Here is a 19,907-nt window from a genome sequence, read left to right as displayed (position 1 = left end):
GGAGAGCTCACACATCCTGATTTCAAAACTTGCTACAAAGCCACAGTAATTAAAACAGTGTGCCACTCAGCATTCAGACAAGGAATAAAAGGTATCCAAATTGGAAGGGAAGAGGTAAAATTGTCACTATATGCAGATGACATGATACTATACATAGAAAACCCTAAGGATGCCACACAAAAACTACAAGATCTGGGACTTCCCTGATGGTCCAGTGGGTAAGACTCCACACTCCCAATGCAGGGGGCCTGGGTTCAATCCCTGGTCGGGAAACTAGATCCCACATGCGTGCTTCAACTAAGAGTCTGCATGCCACAACTAAGAATCTGCATGCTGCAACTGAGACCTGGTACAGCCTAAATAACTAACTAAATATTAAAAAAAAAAAAAAAGCTCTACTAGATCTAATAAAGGAATTCAGCAAAGTAGCAGGATACAAGATTAACATTCAGAAATCAGTTGCATTTCTTTACACTAACAATAAAATAATATCAGAAAGGGAATGTAAAAAAAAAAAAACCTTTTAAAATTGCACCAAAAAAACCCCACCTTGGAATAAACCTGACCAAGGAGCTAAAAGACTTACATGCTGAGAACTATAAAACATTAATAAAGGAAATTACAGAGGAATCAAAGGAATGGAAAGATATCCCACGCTCTCGGATTGGAAGAATTAATACTGTTAAAATGGCAATACTACCCAAAGCAATCTACAGATTTAATGAGATCCCTATCAAATTACCCATGACAGTTTTCAGAGAACTAGAACAATAATCCAAAAACTTACATGGAAACATAAAATACCCAGAACTGCCAAAGCAATCCTGAGGAAAATAACAAAGCAGGAGGCATAATTCTCCCAGATTTCAGACAATACTACAAAGCTACAGGAATCAAAGCAGTGTGGTATTGGTACAAAAACAGACATATGGATCAATGGAACAGAACAGAGAGCCCAGAAATAAACCCACACATCTACGATCAATTAATCTTCAAAAAGGAGGCAAGAGGGCTTCCCTGGTGGTGCAGTGGTTGAGAGTCCGCCTGCCGATGCAGGGAACACGGGTTCGTGCCCCGGTCTGGGAGGGTCCCACATGCTGCGGAATGGCTGGGCCCGTGAGCCATGGCCGCTGAGCCTGTGCGTCCGGAGCCTGTGCTCCACAACGGGAGACGCCACAACAGTGAGAGGCCCGCGTACCGCAAAAAAAAAAAAAAAAAAAGGAGGCAAGAATATAAAATGGGAAAAAGTCTCTTTAGCAGTGGTGCTGGGAAAGTCGGACAGCTGAATGTAAATCAGTGAAGTTAGAACACACCCTCACGCCATGCACAAAAAATAAACTCAAATGAGATGGCTTGAAGACTTTTATAAGACATAAAACCATAAAACTCCTAGAAGAGAGCATAGGCAAAACATTCTCTGACATAAACTGTACCAATGTTTTCTTAGGTCAGGCTCCCAAGGCAATAGAAATTAAAACAAAAACAAACAAACAGGACCTGATGAAACTCACAAGCTTTTGCACAGCAAAGAAAACCATAAACAAAACGAAAAGACAACCTACAGTATGGGAGAAAATATTTGCAAATGATACAACCGACAAGGGCTTAATCTCCAAAATATATAAACAGCTCATACAACTCAACAACAACAACAAAAAAAAACCCAACTGAAAAATGAGCAGGAGACCTTAATAGACACTTCTCCAAAGAAGACATACAGATGGTCAGTAGGCACATGAAAAGATGCTCCACATGACTGACTATTAGAGAAATGCATATCAAAACTACAATGAGGTACCACCTCACACTGGTCAGAATGGCCACCATTAAAAAAGTCTATAGGGGGATTTCCCTGGTGGTGCAGTGGTTAAGAATCCACCTGTCAATGCAGGGGTCACGGGTTCGAGCCCTGGTCCAGGAAGATCCCACATGCCACAGAGCAACTAAGCCCACGCGCCACAACTACTGAGCCCGTGTGCCACAACTACTGAAGCTCGCGTGCCTAGAGCTCATGCTCTGAAACAAGAGAAGCCACTGCAATGAGAAGGCTGCACACCACAACGAAGAGTAGCCCCCACTCGACACAACTAGAGAATGCCTGCGTGCAGCAACTAAGACCCAACACAGCCATTAAAAAAAAAAAAAGAAAAAGTCTATAGGGACTTCCCTGATGGTCCAGTGATTAAGACTCCGTGCTTCCACTGCAGGGGGCACAGGTTCGATCCCTGGCTGGGGAACTAAGATCCTGCATGCCACGTGGCATGACCAAAAAAGTAAATAAAAGCAAAAAAATTAAAAATATTAAAAGTCTACAAATAACAAACGCTGGAGAGGCTGTGGAGAAAAGGGAACCCTCCTACACTGTTAGTGGGAATGTAAATTGGTGTAGCCACTATGGAGAACAGTATGGAGGTTTTAGAAAACTAAAAATAGAGATATACCATATGATCCAGCAATTCCACTCCTGGGCATATATCCAGAGAAAACTATAATTCAAAAAGATACATGCACCCCTATGTTCACAGCAACACCATTCACAATAGCCATGACATGGAAGCAACCTAAATGTCCATCGAAAGATGAAAGGATGAAGAAGATGTGGTATATATATACAATGGAATACTATTCAGCCATAGAAAAGAACAAAATAATGCCATTTGCAGCAACATGGATGCAACAAGAGATTATCATACTAAGTGAAGTAATTCAGAAAGAGAAAGACAAATACCATATGATATCACTTACATGTAGAATCTAAAATATGGCAAAAATGAACCTATCTATAAAACAGAAATAGACTCACAGACATAGAAAACACTTGTGGTTGCCAAGGGGGAGGGTTAGAGGCAGAGGGATGGACTGTGAGTCTGGGGTTGGTAGATGCAAACTATTACATTTACAGTGGATAAACAACAAGGTCCTACTGTACAGCACAGGGAACAATATTCAATCTCCTGGGATAAACCATAATGCAAAAGAATATTAAAAAAGAATGTAGGGCTTCCCTGGTGGCGCAGTGGTTGAGAGTCCACCTGCCGATGCAGGGGACACGGGTTTGTGCCCCGGTCCGGGAAGATCCCACATGCCGCGGAGCGGCTGGGCCCGTGAGCCATGGCCGCTGAGCCTGCGCGTCCAGAGCCTGTGCTCCGCAACGCGAGAGGCCACAGTGGTGACACCCGCATACCGCAAAAAAAAAAAAAAAAAAGGATGTATATATGTATATAACTGAGTCACTGCAGTGCAGCCGAGATTGGCACACTGTAAATCAACTATACTTCAATTAAAAAAAAAAACAACCAAAAAAACCAGCGTGCTACTGCCATAAGGACAGATGGATGGACCAATGGAATAGAAAAGAGAGCCCAGAAATAAACATTCACGTATATGGTCAACTGAGTTTTGACAAGAGTGCCCAGACCGTACAATGGAGAAAAGACCATCTTTTCAACAAACAGTGCTGGGTAAACTGGATATCCAAATGGGAAAGAATGAACCTTTCCCTTACACCATATATAAAAATTAGCTCAAAATAACTCAAAGACCTAAATGTAAGAGCTAAAACTATAAAACTCACAGAAGAAAACACAGGGGGGAAAAGCTTCACGATGTTAGATTGGCAATGATTTCTTGGATATGACATCAAAATACCGGCAACAAAAGAAAAAGTAGATAAACTGGACTTTATCAATTAAAAACTTTTTGAAAGAATGCTATCAAGAGAGTGATAAGGTAAGCCACAGAATAAGAGATAACATCTGAAAATGATATATCTGATAAAGGATTAATGTATAATCCTTTATACATTATACATTATACATACATCCTTTATACATTATACATATAATGTATAATGTATAATGTATAATCCATAATGTATAAAGATCTATAACCCAACAACAGCAAAATAAATAATCCAATTCAAAAATGGGCAATGGACTGGAATTAACTCATTCTAAGGGCCATACTGCTTTGTGTGACACATAAAGCACGGACACAAAGAGATCAATGAAGATAAACTTTAATGCTGGTAGCTATCTAAAACAGACCCATCAGTCATATACCCAAAATTTTCTATGAATGCCTTTAACCTGAATCTATTTTGGTATTGTAATTCAGAAAATTACCTAGGAATAAGAAGTAAATTCTCATACATTATCAGAAGCAGGTGTTATCATTTTATTTCGATTTGCCAGCTCTATGTGCTCTCCTGGTTTCTAGATTTCAGAAGGTAGCAAGAAACATTTACACATTAGGGATCCTTCATTTTCCTTCCCCTCCATACTTCACTAACTTGCCTGATAAATTTAGATTTCCTTCAATTTACTATGAATCATGTGAATTTCTTGTTTAAAAACAAGAAACTACTAAGCTACTAAGAAACTTAAATTTGCAGAAGGTTGATAGTGGTTTGCTCTCAATTCATACTGGGCACTCACTTCCATTATAAATTTCTACTTAAAATTTGAAAAAATACTTTGTCTCAAAGGACCACTATATACTTACCAACTGAAGATAGAAATCAGTAGGACTATTTATATGACAAACCATAACTGAAACATCTGTCATTTCCTTAGGCAAAACAGGTGGATGATAGTGTAAAGTCGTATTTTTTTCAGAGTGACTTCTTGATAACTGAGACCTAAACCTAATTAAAAGCATAAGCAAGAGCCATTAAGTCTCTCTTCTCTCAGTGGATTAATTGATCTGAAGAAAGGACTTACACACATACTGATTTATCTACCAAGAGTATTTTTCCAATTTCTCTCTTCTAACTTACAACATTTCTTAGTATTGTCTCCAATTATCAAACCAGGATAAATAAGAGGTCAAGTCTCAAAACTCAATAATTAACCTTCAAGTTTGTGCTGGAACATTTGTGAGTTGGGCCTGTATGTTCTACTCAAAGTTTCTACTCTTTTGGTTGACAATACCCAGCATCTATGGTAGCAATCAGAAAGGCCAGCTGAGGGGTTTCTGTGACCCCTTTCAGCTCCAATACTCTACTTAAGTTTTATTTTTCCAGAATGGAATCTACTTGGGTCACTTCCAGAGTCGTGTAATTGCTCAGGACAGAAAGTAGTATCTTCCATTATCTCTGTGGTTACTTAGTCATCTTACTTTGCTCATCAGACATGAGAAAGGAAAGAAATTTAAGTATCTACTCTAGATTCATACATTAAATATAGAGTGGTGATCATGATCTTATTCCAAAGGTTAGAAAATGTAAGAACTCTTAAACTATAATTCTTAAAACCCTAGTGGAGCTACTTGTAAAAGTTAGCAAGAGTCTAAAAAAATGTTCCTATCTACCAATAGTTTCTATTTTGAGCTACCTTAATTTTTCTATTTCCTTAAATCAAATGACCTGAATGCAATTTTCACAGACAACCATACTTAGAAAACTCTGACAGCAATATTTTTAACCTCTTCGAGTATGTTAGGATGTCCCTGGTGGTCTAGTGGTTAGGATTTGGTGCGCCCTCTTAGTGTATGTTACAGTTCACTTTAGAGCCCATCTTTTTTTTTTTGCGGTACGCGGGCCTCTCACTGTTGTGGCCTCTCCCGTTACGGAGCACAGGCTCCGGACGCGCCTGCTCAGCAGCCATGGCTCACAAACCCAGCCGCTCCGCTGCACGCGGGATCCTCCTGGACCAGGCCATGAACCCGCGTCCCCCGCGTCGGCAGGCGGACTCCCAACCACTGCGCCACCAGGGAGGCCCCAGAGCCCATATTTTTTAAAGGTAAAATCTGCTGTTCCAATTTATAGCTATAACCTTGAAAATATTTACATTTTAGTAAGTTACCTACCTTGCTAGTTCCATAAAAACTAATGCATCTCTAAGAGACACAGGCATATCACTGCTTATTTTATTTGTTGGTGGCTTCTGCAGATCTACAATTAGCACACCATCTTCTTCTTTAAAAACTTTCATTAAAACAGCCTTCTTATTTACCATTTTCAAAAATTCTATTTTAGCTTCTTCTCCCCAGCCTTCAGTCTGTGGAAAAAGTAAAATTCCAATGTATTCAGTAATTATAATTAGCTCTAATGGTACAATGTTGTAGATTTAGCTTTCTAACAGCCAAAGTCTGCAAATTCGAACAAAGGCACTTAACCAACCATACATATTTAGAAGCGGCTGGGCCCACAAACCCAAAGACAGTCTTTATGTATGCACAATGTATGGATCACACTTAGATTTTATAAACATGGTCTCAAGGTGACCATAAGCTGTTGTACTTCAGGACTTAGTTTTACTTCTGAATATTAATATCAAGATAATAAATAAAAGTTTAAAAACAAAACAAGTATTATGTACGAATTTTCCACTTAAACGATGAAATCCAAAAGGTAATTTTGAAAGCATGATGGAAGCCATGTAATACATTAAAGATATTTACAATCATTACCAGGTAACTTAGTTTCCATTACTAGCAATATGTGAGGTAAATGCTACTTAAACAATAAGGAAAAATACTCACCCATTGAAAAAAAAATTTCTCACTGAACTTTGAAACTTTAATTACTCATACCTAAAGTAAATTTCACAGGCCAAAACTACACATTCCTTAAAAATAAAACATCTTCTAAAGATTTTGTAAGTATAAAAGTAAAGCCCATTCAGAATAAAAAGGCAAAAAAAAAAAAAAAAGATAAAATTAAAGCCAAAATAATTTTCCCATTTTGAGGAAAATACCAGGGCTAATATGTTTATGTGTTTCCTTTTACTTTTTTATTCATTTGTTCATTCTTTCAAATATTTGCTGAACGCCTACTACGTGCTCAGTGATTTGCTAAGTGTTGGAATACAAAGATGAGCAAAGGTGCAGACTCCTGCTTTCACAGACTTTATAATAATATAACTGCTTAACAAGTATTTTTACACACAATTTCTGTCTCATAGGAGTTTTAAATCTTTCTGGGAAATAAATATTCATTAATAATATAAACAGAATGCAATATAGGCTATAAGCAGTGAGCAAAGGGCCATGGAAATAGTGAAGAAATGAATGGAAACACATACCACATAACATTTAAAATTTATTTTTCTCTCCATATTTATTTGACTCCAAAATTTTATGGTTTACTTGGCTATTTCACCTATCATTATGTTCATATATGCATATTCAACTCAATTTCCCGTTAAGAACGATTCTAATTGTAGAAACTGAAGTTCATTTCCTTTTTTATTGGCACCAATAGTTTATTATACAAAATGTATTTAACAAGAGAACTGAACCTACATTCAGTAATCTGATCAGCAATGCATAGCTAAAACTGGACTATTTGGCCCCTGAATAAGAAATAATTTAAGTCTCACTTACTGAATTCTGTGGAACAATGTCTTTCAATGAGCATGGCTGTGCTAATGGCTGGATGTCTTTCAGCAGCCCTTCAATATATGGCTCAGACTTCCTCAGAGCCAGACACAAGTCATTTAGTGTGACATGCTGCTTAGCAATGTGTTCTGATCTCACATAAGTATCACCAACTCTGGGAAGAATTCAAGCAATATTTACTGAAGATAATGCTTCAAGCCCAAACTTGCCTTACCCCACAAAAGGTATGCATTTCTAAGGATACTCTCTTTAAGTTAAATCTTCTAGGAAGTTATACTCTTTTAAAAATTTATTTATTCATTTATTTTTACATCTTTATTGGATTATAATTGCTTTACAATGATGTGTTAGTTGCTGCTGTATAACGAAGTAAATCAGCTGTACATATACATACATCCCCACATCTCCTCCCTCTTGTGTCTCCCTCCCACCCTCCCTATCCCTCCCCTCTAGGTGGTCACAAAGCACCTAGCTGATCTCCCTGTGCTATGCAGCTGCTTCCCACTAGCTATCTATTTTACACATGGTAGTGTATATATGTCGATGCTACTCTCTCACTTCGTCCCAGCTTACCCTTCCCCCACTGTGTCCTCATGTCCATTCTCTACATCTACATCTCTATTCCTGCCCTGACACTAGGTTCATCAGTACCATTTTTCTAGATTCTATATAAATGTGTTAATATACGGTATTTTTCTCTTAGAAAGTTATATTCTGATTCATACTATCTCACTATATAGATTTAATCTAGCTTTTATAAACACAGACACTGTTTCTACCTATAGAAATAAATCTCAACTGCCTTCATCTGGATTGTCTTTCATATACCTATTTGGTTTAAATTTAAAAGGCATAATGACACCCCCAAACAAAAAGCTATTTATAAAGCTATGACCATTTAATAAAGTGACCATGCAAGAGTTAATACTGGTCCTTACTAGAAGAACATTTTCAGTTTGTTTTATTTTCCTAGAAGACTGAGGGAAACAGTTTTGAACACCTAGAGTTAGACACTATGCCACTTTAACATACAATAATGGAATTATGGAAATATGATTAAAAATTTTACTCAATCATCTGGCAACTAACCGTAACATTTTATTTAAAAGAACCATTTTTGAGGCCTCCCTGGTGGCGCAGTGGTTGAGAGTCCGCCTGCCGATGCAGGGGACACGGGTTCGTGCCCCGGTCCGGGAAGATCCCACATGCCGCGGAGCGGCTGGGCCCGTGAGCCATGGCCGCTGAGCCTGCGCATCCAAAGCCTGTGCTCCACAACAGGAGAGCACACAACAGTGAGAGGCCCGCGTACCGCAAAAAAAAAAAAAAAAAAAAAAAAAAAACCCACCATTTTTGTGCTTCATTTCCTGCTTTGAGGCTATATAGAAGAGCATTTAAGTTTGAAACATCAGAAAGTTCTTTTTCCAAGCTCCCCATCTAGTAACACTGATAGCTAATACTTTACTAATTCAGTAATTAGTAAGACAAATTACAGAGCAAAATAAAAGGTATATGCCTTGGAAGTGAAGAAGGATAACTTATTCCTCTCTACCTCTTCCTACTTTTCTTTCTTCTTAAGTATCTCCCCTCCTCCCCCATCACAAGTGTTTCTAAGCAGACCAGGAACACATAGTAATTATAAAATAACATACCCTGCAACAATTAGGACTTCAGAATTTCCAAAATCTACCATGAATATTTGTATTAGTGCAACTTTGTGGACTGAGAATTTGGTTGGAATACAAGGTTTTCTAATACTTTCACTTCCTATTGGAATTAATTCAGTAATAGTTCCTCGACACCACATTCCATTTTCAATACTGTTGACAAATATTCTTGCACCTAAATAATGGAGACAAATCATTATCAATGTTTATGAAGAAGAATATCTAATTAGCTCTAATTTACAAACATGTACATTAGTTCCACCACTAAGAAGTCTTAATTCATTTATTAACTGATGATACAGTACTGTGTCAAGTGCTATGAGAGGGATTAAAAGGTAGTGTATTTTGGCAGTCTGTTATACAGAAACTTATGTCCTAGACGGGGAGGTAAAAACAAAGAAAACAAAGCCAGCAGTCCTTTACTGAGGACCTGTGTTTTATAAACTATAACAAAGATGAGTAAGACCGTCCTGCTATCAAGAAGCTCAAGAAAGGAAAGGAGACAGGCAAGTGACTATAATACACTGTACTTATAACAATAAAGACCTATCCTTGTGCATGTACACACATGCAAGTACAGATATATATATACCGAAATCTATAAAATACTTTAGTAGCATAAAGGAAGCAGCAATGACATTCTCTTGGTAAAAGGGGAGTGAAAGTAAAGAAACCAAGAAAGGGAGAGTGTGAAAGGCCAAAATTAAGAAATTGATACACAGTGGAGTTCAGAGAAGGGGAAGATGAACCAAGGACCAAGCAGCAGAGGAAGACCTTATGGTCTTTCCTTATGGAGGGATCAGATGAATTACAAATTAATAACCAGAAAAAAATATCAAGTTAGAAAGAATTTTTATTTTTACTATAGGCTCAGCAATGTTCTCAGTATTTTATGTTTGAATTCACCTCCTCCCCACAACAACCCCATGGAGATGATGCTTCCATCCCATAGGTGAGGAAACTAGGCAAAAAGAGGCTGAAAACCCAGCCGAAGCGACATGGCTACTTAGAAGAGGTAGGAAGAGAACCCAGGTAGTCTTAGAGCCCAACCTCTTAAAAACTCATCTAGCATCAGAGATATACTTGTTAAGACTTGATCACTGATTATATACAGAGAGATGCTGCATAATCCCCTCTATACATGCTAATAAAAACAGGATAGTTGAGAGGCACATCAGGGCAACCTTTTAAGTTCTACCAAAACATCTGTTTTGGCCTTGAGATTGTCATAAACCCTTCTCTTATGCTGATATACCATATAACCAATATTCTTAGTTTTAAACTATACGCTATTAAACTATTCTTTCTTGCAACAGATGAGATAAAAGTCTATTGAAGTAATCTGTTGTTCTTTATAATGAAGAACACAGGTAGGAAAAGGGAACATGAGGAAACTCTGCTAAAGCGTTATATTACATTTCTTCCCTTACCATTAATTTCTTGAAAGATAAATAAGGGCTTCCCTGGTGGCACAGTGGTTAAGAATCCAGGGTAATGCAGGGGAGACGGGTTCGAACCCTGGTCTGGGAAGATCCCACATGCCACGGAGCAACTAAGCCCGTGTGCCACAACTGCTGAGTCTGTGAGCCACAACTACTGAAGCCCGTGCGCCTAGAGCCCGTGCTCTGCAACAAGAGAAGCCACCACAATGAGAAGCCTGTGCACCGCAACGAAGAGTAGCTCTTGCTCGCCACAACTAGAGAAAGCCCACATGCAGCAACAAAGATCCAATGCAGCCAAAAATAAAAAAATTGAAAGAAAAACGATAAATGAGTATTTAAATCATATATATCTACCTTGAAATAATAATTATCCTTGACAACTTAAAGGATGACTTTTTGGCTTTCATAGAACATTTTCTAAATCTAAACTGAGCTCTTTTGTGCATGTATTAAATTTAGAGAATTATTTGCAGCCGTAAAATTAAGTTTAACACTACACTCTTCCCTCCTTAGATATTCAGAATTTAAACACGATTTTTAAAATTAATTTATTCTATTTATTTATTTTTGGCTGTGCTGGGTCTTCATGGCTGCACACGGGCTTTTCTCTAGTTGCTGCGAGCGGGGGCTACTCTTCGTTGAGGTGCACGGGCTTCTCATTGTGGTGGCATCTCTTGTTGCAGAGCAGGGCTCTAGGTGCGCGGGCTGCAGTATTTGTGGCATGCAGGCTCAGTAGTTGTGGCACACAGGCTGTTGCTCCGTGGCATGTGGGATCTTCCCAGACCAGGGATCGAACCCATGTCCCCTGCATTGGCAGGTGGATTCTTAACCACTGCACCACCAGGGAAGTCCCGTGGTGGCTTCTCTTGTTGCAGAGCACGGGCTCGAGGCACAGAGGCTTCAGCAGTTGTGGCTCGCAGGCTCTAGAGCACACAGGCTTCAGCACTTGTGGCTCGCAGGCTCTAGAGCACAGGCTCAGTAGTTGTGACGCACAGGCTTAGCTGCTCTGTGACATGTGGGATCTTCCTGGACCAAGGCTCGAACCCGTGTCCCCTGCACTGGCAGGAAGATTCTTAACTACTGTGCCACCAGAGAAGGCCCTAAACACTGTTTTTTAACTTTAAAAATTATTATTCATTTTTATCAGAAGTATGTGATGATTTTAGTCTTCTGATATTCTGATAAGCTACAAAGATGAGCTGAGAGTTAGTTAACACTTTTAAAGAACTACTATGGGGATTTCCCCAGTGGTCCAGTGGTAAAGAATCCCCCTTCCAATGCAAGGGATGTGGGTTCAATCCCTGGTCGGGGAACTAGGATAACACATGCCGCAGGGCAACTGAGCCCACGTGCCTCAAACTAGAGAGCCCGAGTGCCACAAACAACGGAGCCCACATGCCCTGGAACCCACGCGTCACAACTAGAGAGAGAAAACCCACATGCTACAACTACAGAGAAGCCCATGCACTGCAACTAGAGAAGCCCACGCACTGCAATGAAAGGTCCCACGTGCCGCAAGCAAGACCCGATGCAGCCAAAAAATTAAAAAATTAAAAAAAAACCCATACTATATAAAGCTGAACAGACAATATAGTACTTTTTGGTATTAGTTATATGTAGGCATTGATATTAATAGAAGGAGAAAAATGCTCTATTAATAAATCAAACAAATCATAGCTTCATCTTATTACAGAGTATAATCAAATTTAATCAAGTGTTACAAGGAAAACGTTTGTAATGAAAGCCTAAATTACAGCAAATTACACACAGCCTTAGAATTAAGATGGACTGATTAAATTTACCAACTACCCTCTGTGTGACCCTAGGAAATGGATGCCACTGCCCTGCATCTATCTCACTCGGGCGTTCAACGACATCTTCAACATTCACATGTAGACAGCAAGGGATGGTAGTCGTACTACAAGGAACACTCAGAGGAATACTTTTCTCTGGAGATGAGGGGACAAATTATATAACCCATCATGGGTTTTGTAATTTTAAAAATATCTCACCTTACTCCATAATGGAGTTTTTGTGTATATCTCACTCAACAGTCAATTTTATGTCCAGTGACAGATGAATGGATAAAGAAGATGTGGTACATATATACAATGGAATACTACTCAGCCATAAAAAAAGATCAAAATAATGCCATCTGCAACAACATGGATGGACTAGAGATTATCATACTAAGTGAAGTCAAAAAGAGAAAGACAAATACCATATTTGGTATTTGATGAAGTGGGAGTTTGTGGTTGGTAGATGCAAACTATTATAAATAGAATAGATAAACAACAAGGTCTTACTGGATAGCACAGGGAACTATCTTCAATATTCAGTGATAAACCATAATGGAAAAGAACATTAAAAAAAGCAAGCTCCAAATTAGTATGACTCCAGTTAAACTTGGCAAATGATACTAAAAATATTTAAAAATCATTTTTAAATGACATTAAAAATACTGGAGTTATGTATACTGTATACTGTAATAATATTACTACTAGGTAACTCTGAGCAGAAAAAAAAAACAGTTGATTTTAATACTTAGCTAAGTTACCTAAATGTAATTGAACTTATGTTAAATAATTCCAAAACCTTTATGCTTGCACAAATCTGTATTACAAGAAGTCTATATGAGTTGGCCAATATTATAATATTTAAATAAGCTTCATATTTTAACTTAGAGTAATATTTCATTACCTAGCTCCAAAATGTCTGAAGGATCAAGGTATACACTCTTACTGCAAAACTCATTCACCTTCTTTTCCAATACTGTTGCATCTTTTATTTGTGAATACTTCCGAATGTAGAAGTGGCAAGGATGTATTACATGGCTTACAAAAACTAGCTCTGGAGAACCTGGATGAGAATATTTAAACCACATTAATAAGCCAAAAGTCAGGAAAGAATTCACAGAAACTGAATGCAGTATCCTTTGAAAGAATGTGTCTTGTAGCACTGCAAACTCTAGAATACCTGGGCCCACAAAAGGTAACCCAAACCCCAAACAGTAACTAGACTGATAAAACACACACATCCCACTTCCACAATGATTTCTTTAGCAACCTGAACTGCAAACCTTTTATTTTATTTGCAAAATATGTTAAATAAGTGGAACTGAAGTTCAAGTAGTTAGTTGGGTTCTAAAGTCAGGGTATATGCTGTAACTCTACTGTATTACAACAAAATTTCAGAATTTATTTATAAACATAATTGGAACTCAGAACCCCATTGATAACGATGTTTCTAATATAGAAACAAAATCCTGTTTAAACTATACTAAACTGAAAGAACTAATAATTAGCTCATAGCCACTTTGAATCTTAAATCAGGCTGGAGAAGTATGAAAAAAAGTCTGGGAAAGACAACATACTGAGCAGCATTTAGGGGGAGATATGTGTGTTTTGGTGGAAGTAAGGGTGGGGCAGAATAAAGGACAGTGAGAAACTTTTTGTATACAGCAGTAATTAAGCCAAGTGTTTCTACTGATATGAAAAGATCTCCAGAATATAATGTTAAGGAAGGAATTAAGGGGCTTCCCTGGCCGTCCAGTGGTTAAGACTCCACACTTCCACTGCAGGGGGCACAGGTTCGATCCCAGATTGGGGAATTAAGATCCCGCATGCCATGTGATGTGGCCAAAAAAAAGACAAAAACAAAACAAAAACAAAAACAAGGAAAAAAGAAAGGAATTAAAAAAACACTGCAGTGTATATGGTATGCTATGTTTTGTGTACAAAAACAACCAAAAATGAGAATTAGAAAAATAATATATGTGTATTTGTTCAAATATGAATAAAGAAACTGGAAGGGAGGAAGAGACAAATGGAATGGGAATAGGTTAGGGGAAAAGGTTCACAGGGTATTTTAATACATATATATTTAATTTTTGAACAATGTAGGTGTCCTAGTATATCTAGTAAAAATGTTTAAAGAACAAAGACTAGGAGGAACTGAAGTATAGATAGATGATAAAAACTGAACAAATAGATCATTTTACCTATCCAATACAGATCACACAGAATAATACCCATACTGAGGATGAGGTAAAGAGATAAGTATGTGTAGCTGGGGAGACAGCTGAGAGAAGTGTTATAAATTTCAGAAATATTTTTGCCAGTAACAGCCAGAACTTATAACAGTAAAAAGGAAGAAGTTTTAGGAATTCCCTGGAGGGCCAGTGGTTAGGACTCGCGCTTCCACTGCTGTGGACCTGGGTTTGATCCCTGGTCGGGGAACTAAGATCTCACAAGCCGTGTGGCGTGGCAAAAATAAATAAATAACTAAGTTTTAGTTATTAGTAAAATTCATTTTACTCACTGCCTCCCTCTCCATAAGAGTTACTATGTATTAACTCTGCTTCAACAAGTTCAGAGTTGTTAACGTACCTGCTTTTGATCCAAAAGGAACAGATGATTTTTTCTGAAGAGGCTCTTTTGGATATCTAGGTGTCTCCACAAGATAATCTGTGAAGCATGCTTCGTCAAGAGAGAAAATAAAGGCAATTGTTTTTAGTTTTATTATGCTGACAATGGCATACTTAACATACTGTTTAAAAAGCTGTACTTGAATGGGCAAAAGACTGGAAGGGCAAGACCCCCTTGTATCAGCAGGCCAAGTCCTGATAGTTCTCTTAACTCACTGAGATAATGTGAGATAATAATAATATTGTGGAAATGAGAGAAAACAGCATGTCCTTTTTTTTGTATTGGGGTGAACACCAACATTGGAAATCTAATCAAACAATTATGATACATTTAAATGTTAACGAACATTATTAACAGATGCTACTACATTCATGCTTGTTCATTTTATAAAGGACTGTATCTCAGAACAAAGATTTAAGATATGCTGTTCTTAAATTTAAGAACAAAGTCATCAGACTGCTTCTAATATGGTTGTCATTTATTTATTGTATTTTCATCTTTTATAGAGGTTTGTATGTGGAACACTAAAAAGTCAAACACCCTAATTAAACCAAATATTAGAGTTTAGCTATATTATTGCATTAAAAATTATCCTAACTTTGGAAAATGTGAAAGTAGGGGCATGGAATCAACAGATTAACTCAGAATGAGGTGTAAGATAACAGCAATATGTTTGTTAAGTACAGGGACAAAAAGGTACTAACTTCGTTTCTAATTCCAGACACAATATATTGTTTCCTTGCTTTTCTATTTTCACTCACTTTCCAGGTCTTCTTCTATGACTTCTTCGATGATCACGTCAGGGCTCGGTCCCGCCTGAGGCAGAGCAGCAAGGGTTTCGCAGGGGGTCACTGCAACAACCTTGCTCTGTGGCGGGAAGTGTTTTGCTTCTAAATGCGTATCACTGCTTTCCCGTTGCCAAGGAGTTGGTGGGGGGGCTTCACTAGTTTGGATAGAAACGTCAACCTTTCTCTTTTCTAGTGATGGGTATGTATCACTACAAGAAAATTCCTTTTTATGATTATATTTCTTTTGAACATTCTGTCCCATTTCACTTTCTTGAGGATCAAATCTGTTTAAAAATACAGAGGCTACTTTAAATCATTTCATAATTTTTTTATAACCGCCTTAAAACCATTCCCTTTCCACATGACAGTATTGTGACACATACAAAGAGTTAAAGTTGTATAGGTGTCCCACAGGTATTTTTTTAAACAGCTGTATTGTTATAATTTACACACTATAAAATCCAATTAATTTTTATTAAATTTAGAGTTGGTAACCATAACCACAATCTAATTTTAGAACATTTCCATTATCCCGAAACTTCTGCCCATTCCCAAGCAAGCCCAAGGGTTTTAAAAGGTCAACAAGAGGTAAAATCAATGAGAACCTGAAGAAAGAACTTGATATACAGTCATATCACAGTGATCTGATCCTAAAAGGACAGTGGATATAGGTTTTCAGTTTCAATTATCCAAATTTTAATTTGGCTTAGGTGTTTGATTTTAAACTATGCTAAGATTATTTCTTCTTTTAATTCACTAGCTTAAAAATAAAGTGTAGGAAGCAGTGAGAGGTACAATCCTGAGAAAATTACTAGAAACCTCCATCTAGGCCAAAAATCACCATCAGTCTGAATCCTTTGGATATGATTATTCAATAGCCATTATTCTACAAATTTTTCTATCTTCTTCATAAATCCACACAGATACGGGCTATCAAATCTAAAAGTATAGATATTCTATCAAAAAAATGAGATTCTCAAAAGCTTTAATTTTCGTTAACCCATGACACATTTAGGTTCTTCACAGATCACCATTTAAGAAGCCAAATGAGGACGTCCCTGGTGGCGCAGTGGTTACGAATCTGCCTGCCAATGCAGGGGAGACAGGTTCGAGCCCTGGTCCGGGAAGATCCCACAGCCAAGGAGCAACTAAGCCCACGAGCCACCACTACTGAAGTCTGCATGCATAGAGCCCGTGCTCCACAAGAGAAGCCACCGCAACGAGAAGCCCGCACACTGCAACGAAGAGTAGCCCCCGCTCGCCACAACTAGAGAAAGCCCACGTGCAGCAAGGAAGACCCAACGCAACCAAACATAAATAATAAATTTGGGGAAAAAAAAAAAAAGCCAAATGAAATCAGAAATAAGAACCTAAAAAGCCAACTGGATTCAGCAGACCTAACTTACCCGTCTCTTAATACACACTGACTAAAAGTCCAAACACCTTCTGAGGATTCATATAGGTTGACAACTCTGTAATCTAAAACATTTCTTTTTACAGTAACTCTTGTCTGGCTTTACTGAGACATTTAATGCCGCCAATCAACCTGTCTCACAGACTTCTCCTCTTAGTTGTAGACCACCACTCTCTCCTACCCCTTCTTGGTTTTGTTTTGTTTTTTTGCAGATTACCCTTTCCCTGTCTTAAAATTTAATATTTTTTCCAGGGCACTGTCCTTGACGCACTTCAATACTTGCTCTCACTGGGCAAACCCATTCTTTAATTACCACCCATCATCAGTGGAGGCAGGCTACAGCGATACTTTCCCTAAAAACTAGGAAGAAATTTAAAAGCCTTCTGAGTTAAATTTAAAACCAAGGCAAGATCAATACAGACTCTTAAAGAGACAATATACCCTTTGGTATTAAAAATATTTGATAGTAACCATATTCAAGTTATGAAAATATCTAGAAGAACGTACTGCCTGGAAAGGATGATCATCCACGAAAGTGCAAAAAGTCAAGTCACAGAGGCAAATAGAGGCCAGGGCTCCACATGTGGGGAAGATGAGCTGAGCCAAAGGACTGTACTTGAGGCCTCTGGCAAGGTCTTCCCTGGGGGGAAAGGAATGTAACGGGCTGTCCAGGACCAACACTGTTCAGCTATTCGATAAACCTTATTCCCTTTATTCGGAAAACACCTCAACAAAGCAACTTCTGATGATTTGGCTTCTTGTGTCTGTCTGGATATTGGAAAAGAATGCCAACATAAGTATTCTAGTCCCTGTGTCAATTATATTTGCCCCTTAAGTTAATAAACTGGCATTCTGACTATATGTCAGTGTTCTGAACTTGGCTTACATGAGTTTACCCGGCTTAGAGTAAGATCTGCTCATGTCTGTTTCTGAGCTTGTAAGGCTGTGGGCTGGACCCTCATTATTTCCTCAGAATAATGAACGTGATGCTTGTTGGGGGACGATTTCCTTAGGAGTCATACCACCTACAACTGAATAAACTTATTTTCTTTTGGGGGTTTCTAAACCATTTACATTCTGACTACTCCTAAACCAAGAATGAAATTCAGAACCTCCTGTTAAGTTTCAGCACATACAGCTCACTTCCCTCGACATTTCTCCCGAGATACCTAGTAAACAACAGTAAGTCAACATATCCCACTATCTTCCCCCTCCCAACTTCTTTTCTTCCTGTATTTCCAAACTTGGTGAATAATACCACAATTCATCACCAAATATAGACCTATAAATCACTGAGGATGCTTCCCTTTTCCTCATTCCCCACACCCGAACAGTTACTAAGTTACACCACTTTTCCCTATTCAGCATTTGTCATTATCTGTTCCTCTCTAGTGCTACTACCTACGTTTGGTTTCTCATCATTTGCTGAGACTATTTATATAACAGCCTAACCCATCCTTCAGCCTCCGGCCTCATATTCTTCCCAAGAACCCTCTATGGTCACTAGAGTTATCTTCTACAAGTGTAACCTAATTATTTTTACTTTCATGCTAAAAATCTTTTAGTGGCTTTCTATTATTTACAGCTGTGCTGTCCAACAGAACCTTCTGCAATAATGAAACTGTGCTGCACTATCTGACAGCCACTAACCAAATATGGCTACTGAGCACCTGAAATGTGGCTACTGCAACCAAAGAACTGAATTTTTCATTTTATTTAGTTTTAATTAATTTACGCTTAAATTTAAATGAACACACGTGGTTAGCAGCCACCATATTGGATAGCACAGGTCTAAGAAATGAAGTCCAAATACCACTACACAACAAAGTCTTTAGGATTCAGCCTCTATGTATCCTCTGCCGTATGGAATTATACATGCAGGTCCCTGAATGTAGTATGTGATCTCACTACCCATACAGTTCTTTCTGCAAAGATGCCTGCCTCCCTTTTGTCTTCCTTTCCAACTGCTACTCATTTTTCATGGATGAGGGAAAATAAAATCTCCTCTTTGCAAGACCCGTTACATCTCCAAGAACTGATCATTCCTTCCTTTGCATCTCCATTGAATTCTGCACAAACTACTATCATAGCAATTATGTACTTTATTATTTATGTGTATCACTGTCTACTTAGTTTAACTTCTCTGCATAAATCTCAGCATCTAGGGTGTTAGTGCCTAGCACAACATCAGTGTTCAATGCTAGCTGAATGAATGAATCTCAAAGATGACTCGGAGGACTTCCTTGGTGGCGCAGTGGTTAAGAATCCGCCTGCCAATGCGGATTCGACAGATTAACTCAGAATGAGGTGTAAGATAACAGCAATATGTTTGTTAAGCACAGGGACAAAAAGGTACTAACTTTGACCCCTGGTCCGGGGAGATCCCACATGCCGCAGAGCAACTAAGCCTCTGCACCACAACTACTGAGCCTGCACTCTAGAGACCGTGAGCCACAACTACTGAGCCCACATGCTGCAACTACTGAACCCGTGCGCCTAGAGCCTGTGCTCCGTGACAAGAGAAGTGACTGCAGTGATAAGCCCGCACACCGCAACAAAGAGTAGCCCCCGCTCGCCGCAACTAGAGAAAGAGCGCACACAGCAACGAAGACCCAACGCAGCCAAAAATAAATAAATAAATGAATAAATTTATTTTAAAAAAAGATGACTCTGATATATATCATTGAATACTGACCCCTTCTACGTCTTTTAATTCTTAAATATTTTATGTGGAATTTAACTGATAGTAACCATTTTGCCCTTTATATTATTTTTCAGGTTTTGAATCATAAATATTACACTGAACATCAATTTTTCTGTCTCAAATAATA

At 38.3% G+C, this 19,907-nt stretch overlaps 1 protein-coding gene across 1 annotated transcript in view; it reads right to left on the bottom strand.

Moving 5' to 3' along the window:
* RNF17 (ring finger protein 17) overlaps positions 1–19,907 on the bottom strand; it is a 110,721-nt gene that overhangs the window by 65,333 nt on the left and 25,481 nt on the right. Inside the window, exons 10-16 of the mRNA XM_079902703.1 lie at positions 15,636–15,946; positions 14,836–14,925; positions 13,148–13,306; positions 8,991–9,180; positions 7,327–7,495; positions 5,809–5,999; positions 4,504–4,645 (exon numbers count right to left, since the gene is read on the bottom strand). Of these exons, the coding sequence (XP_079758829.1) occupies positions 4,504–4,645; positions 5,809–5,999; positions 7,327–7,495; positions 8,991–9,180; positions 13,148–13,306; positions 14,836–14,925; positions 15,636–15,946 (1,252 nt within the window). The remainder of the gene's footprint in view (positions 1–4,503; positions 4,646–5,808; positions 6,000–7,326; positions 7,496–8,990; positions 9,181–13,147; positions 13,307–14,835; positions 14,926–15,635; positions 15,947–19,907) is intronic.

Source organism: Stenella coeruleoalba (assembly GCF_951394435.1).
Source record: "Stenella coeruleoalba genome assembly, chromosome: 18".
NCBI classification, from domain to species: domain Eukaryota; kingdom Metazoa; phylum Chordata; class Mammalia; order Artiodactyla; family Delphinidae; genus Stenella; species Stenella coeruleoalba.
This window is presented reverse-complemented; position numbering and strand designations above follow the sequence as displayed.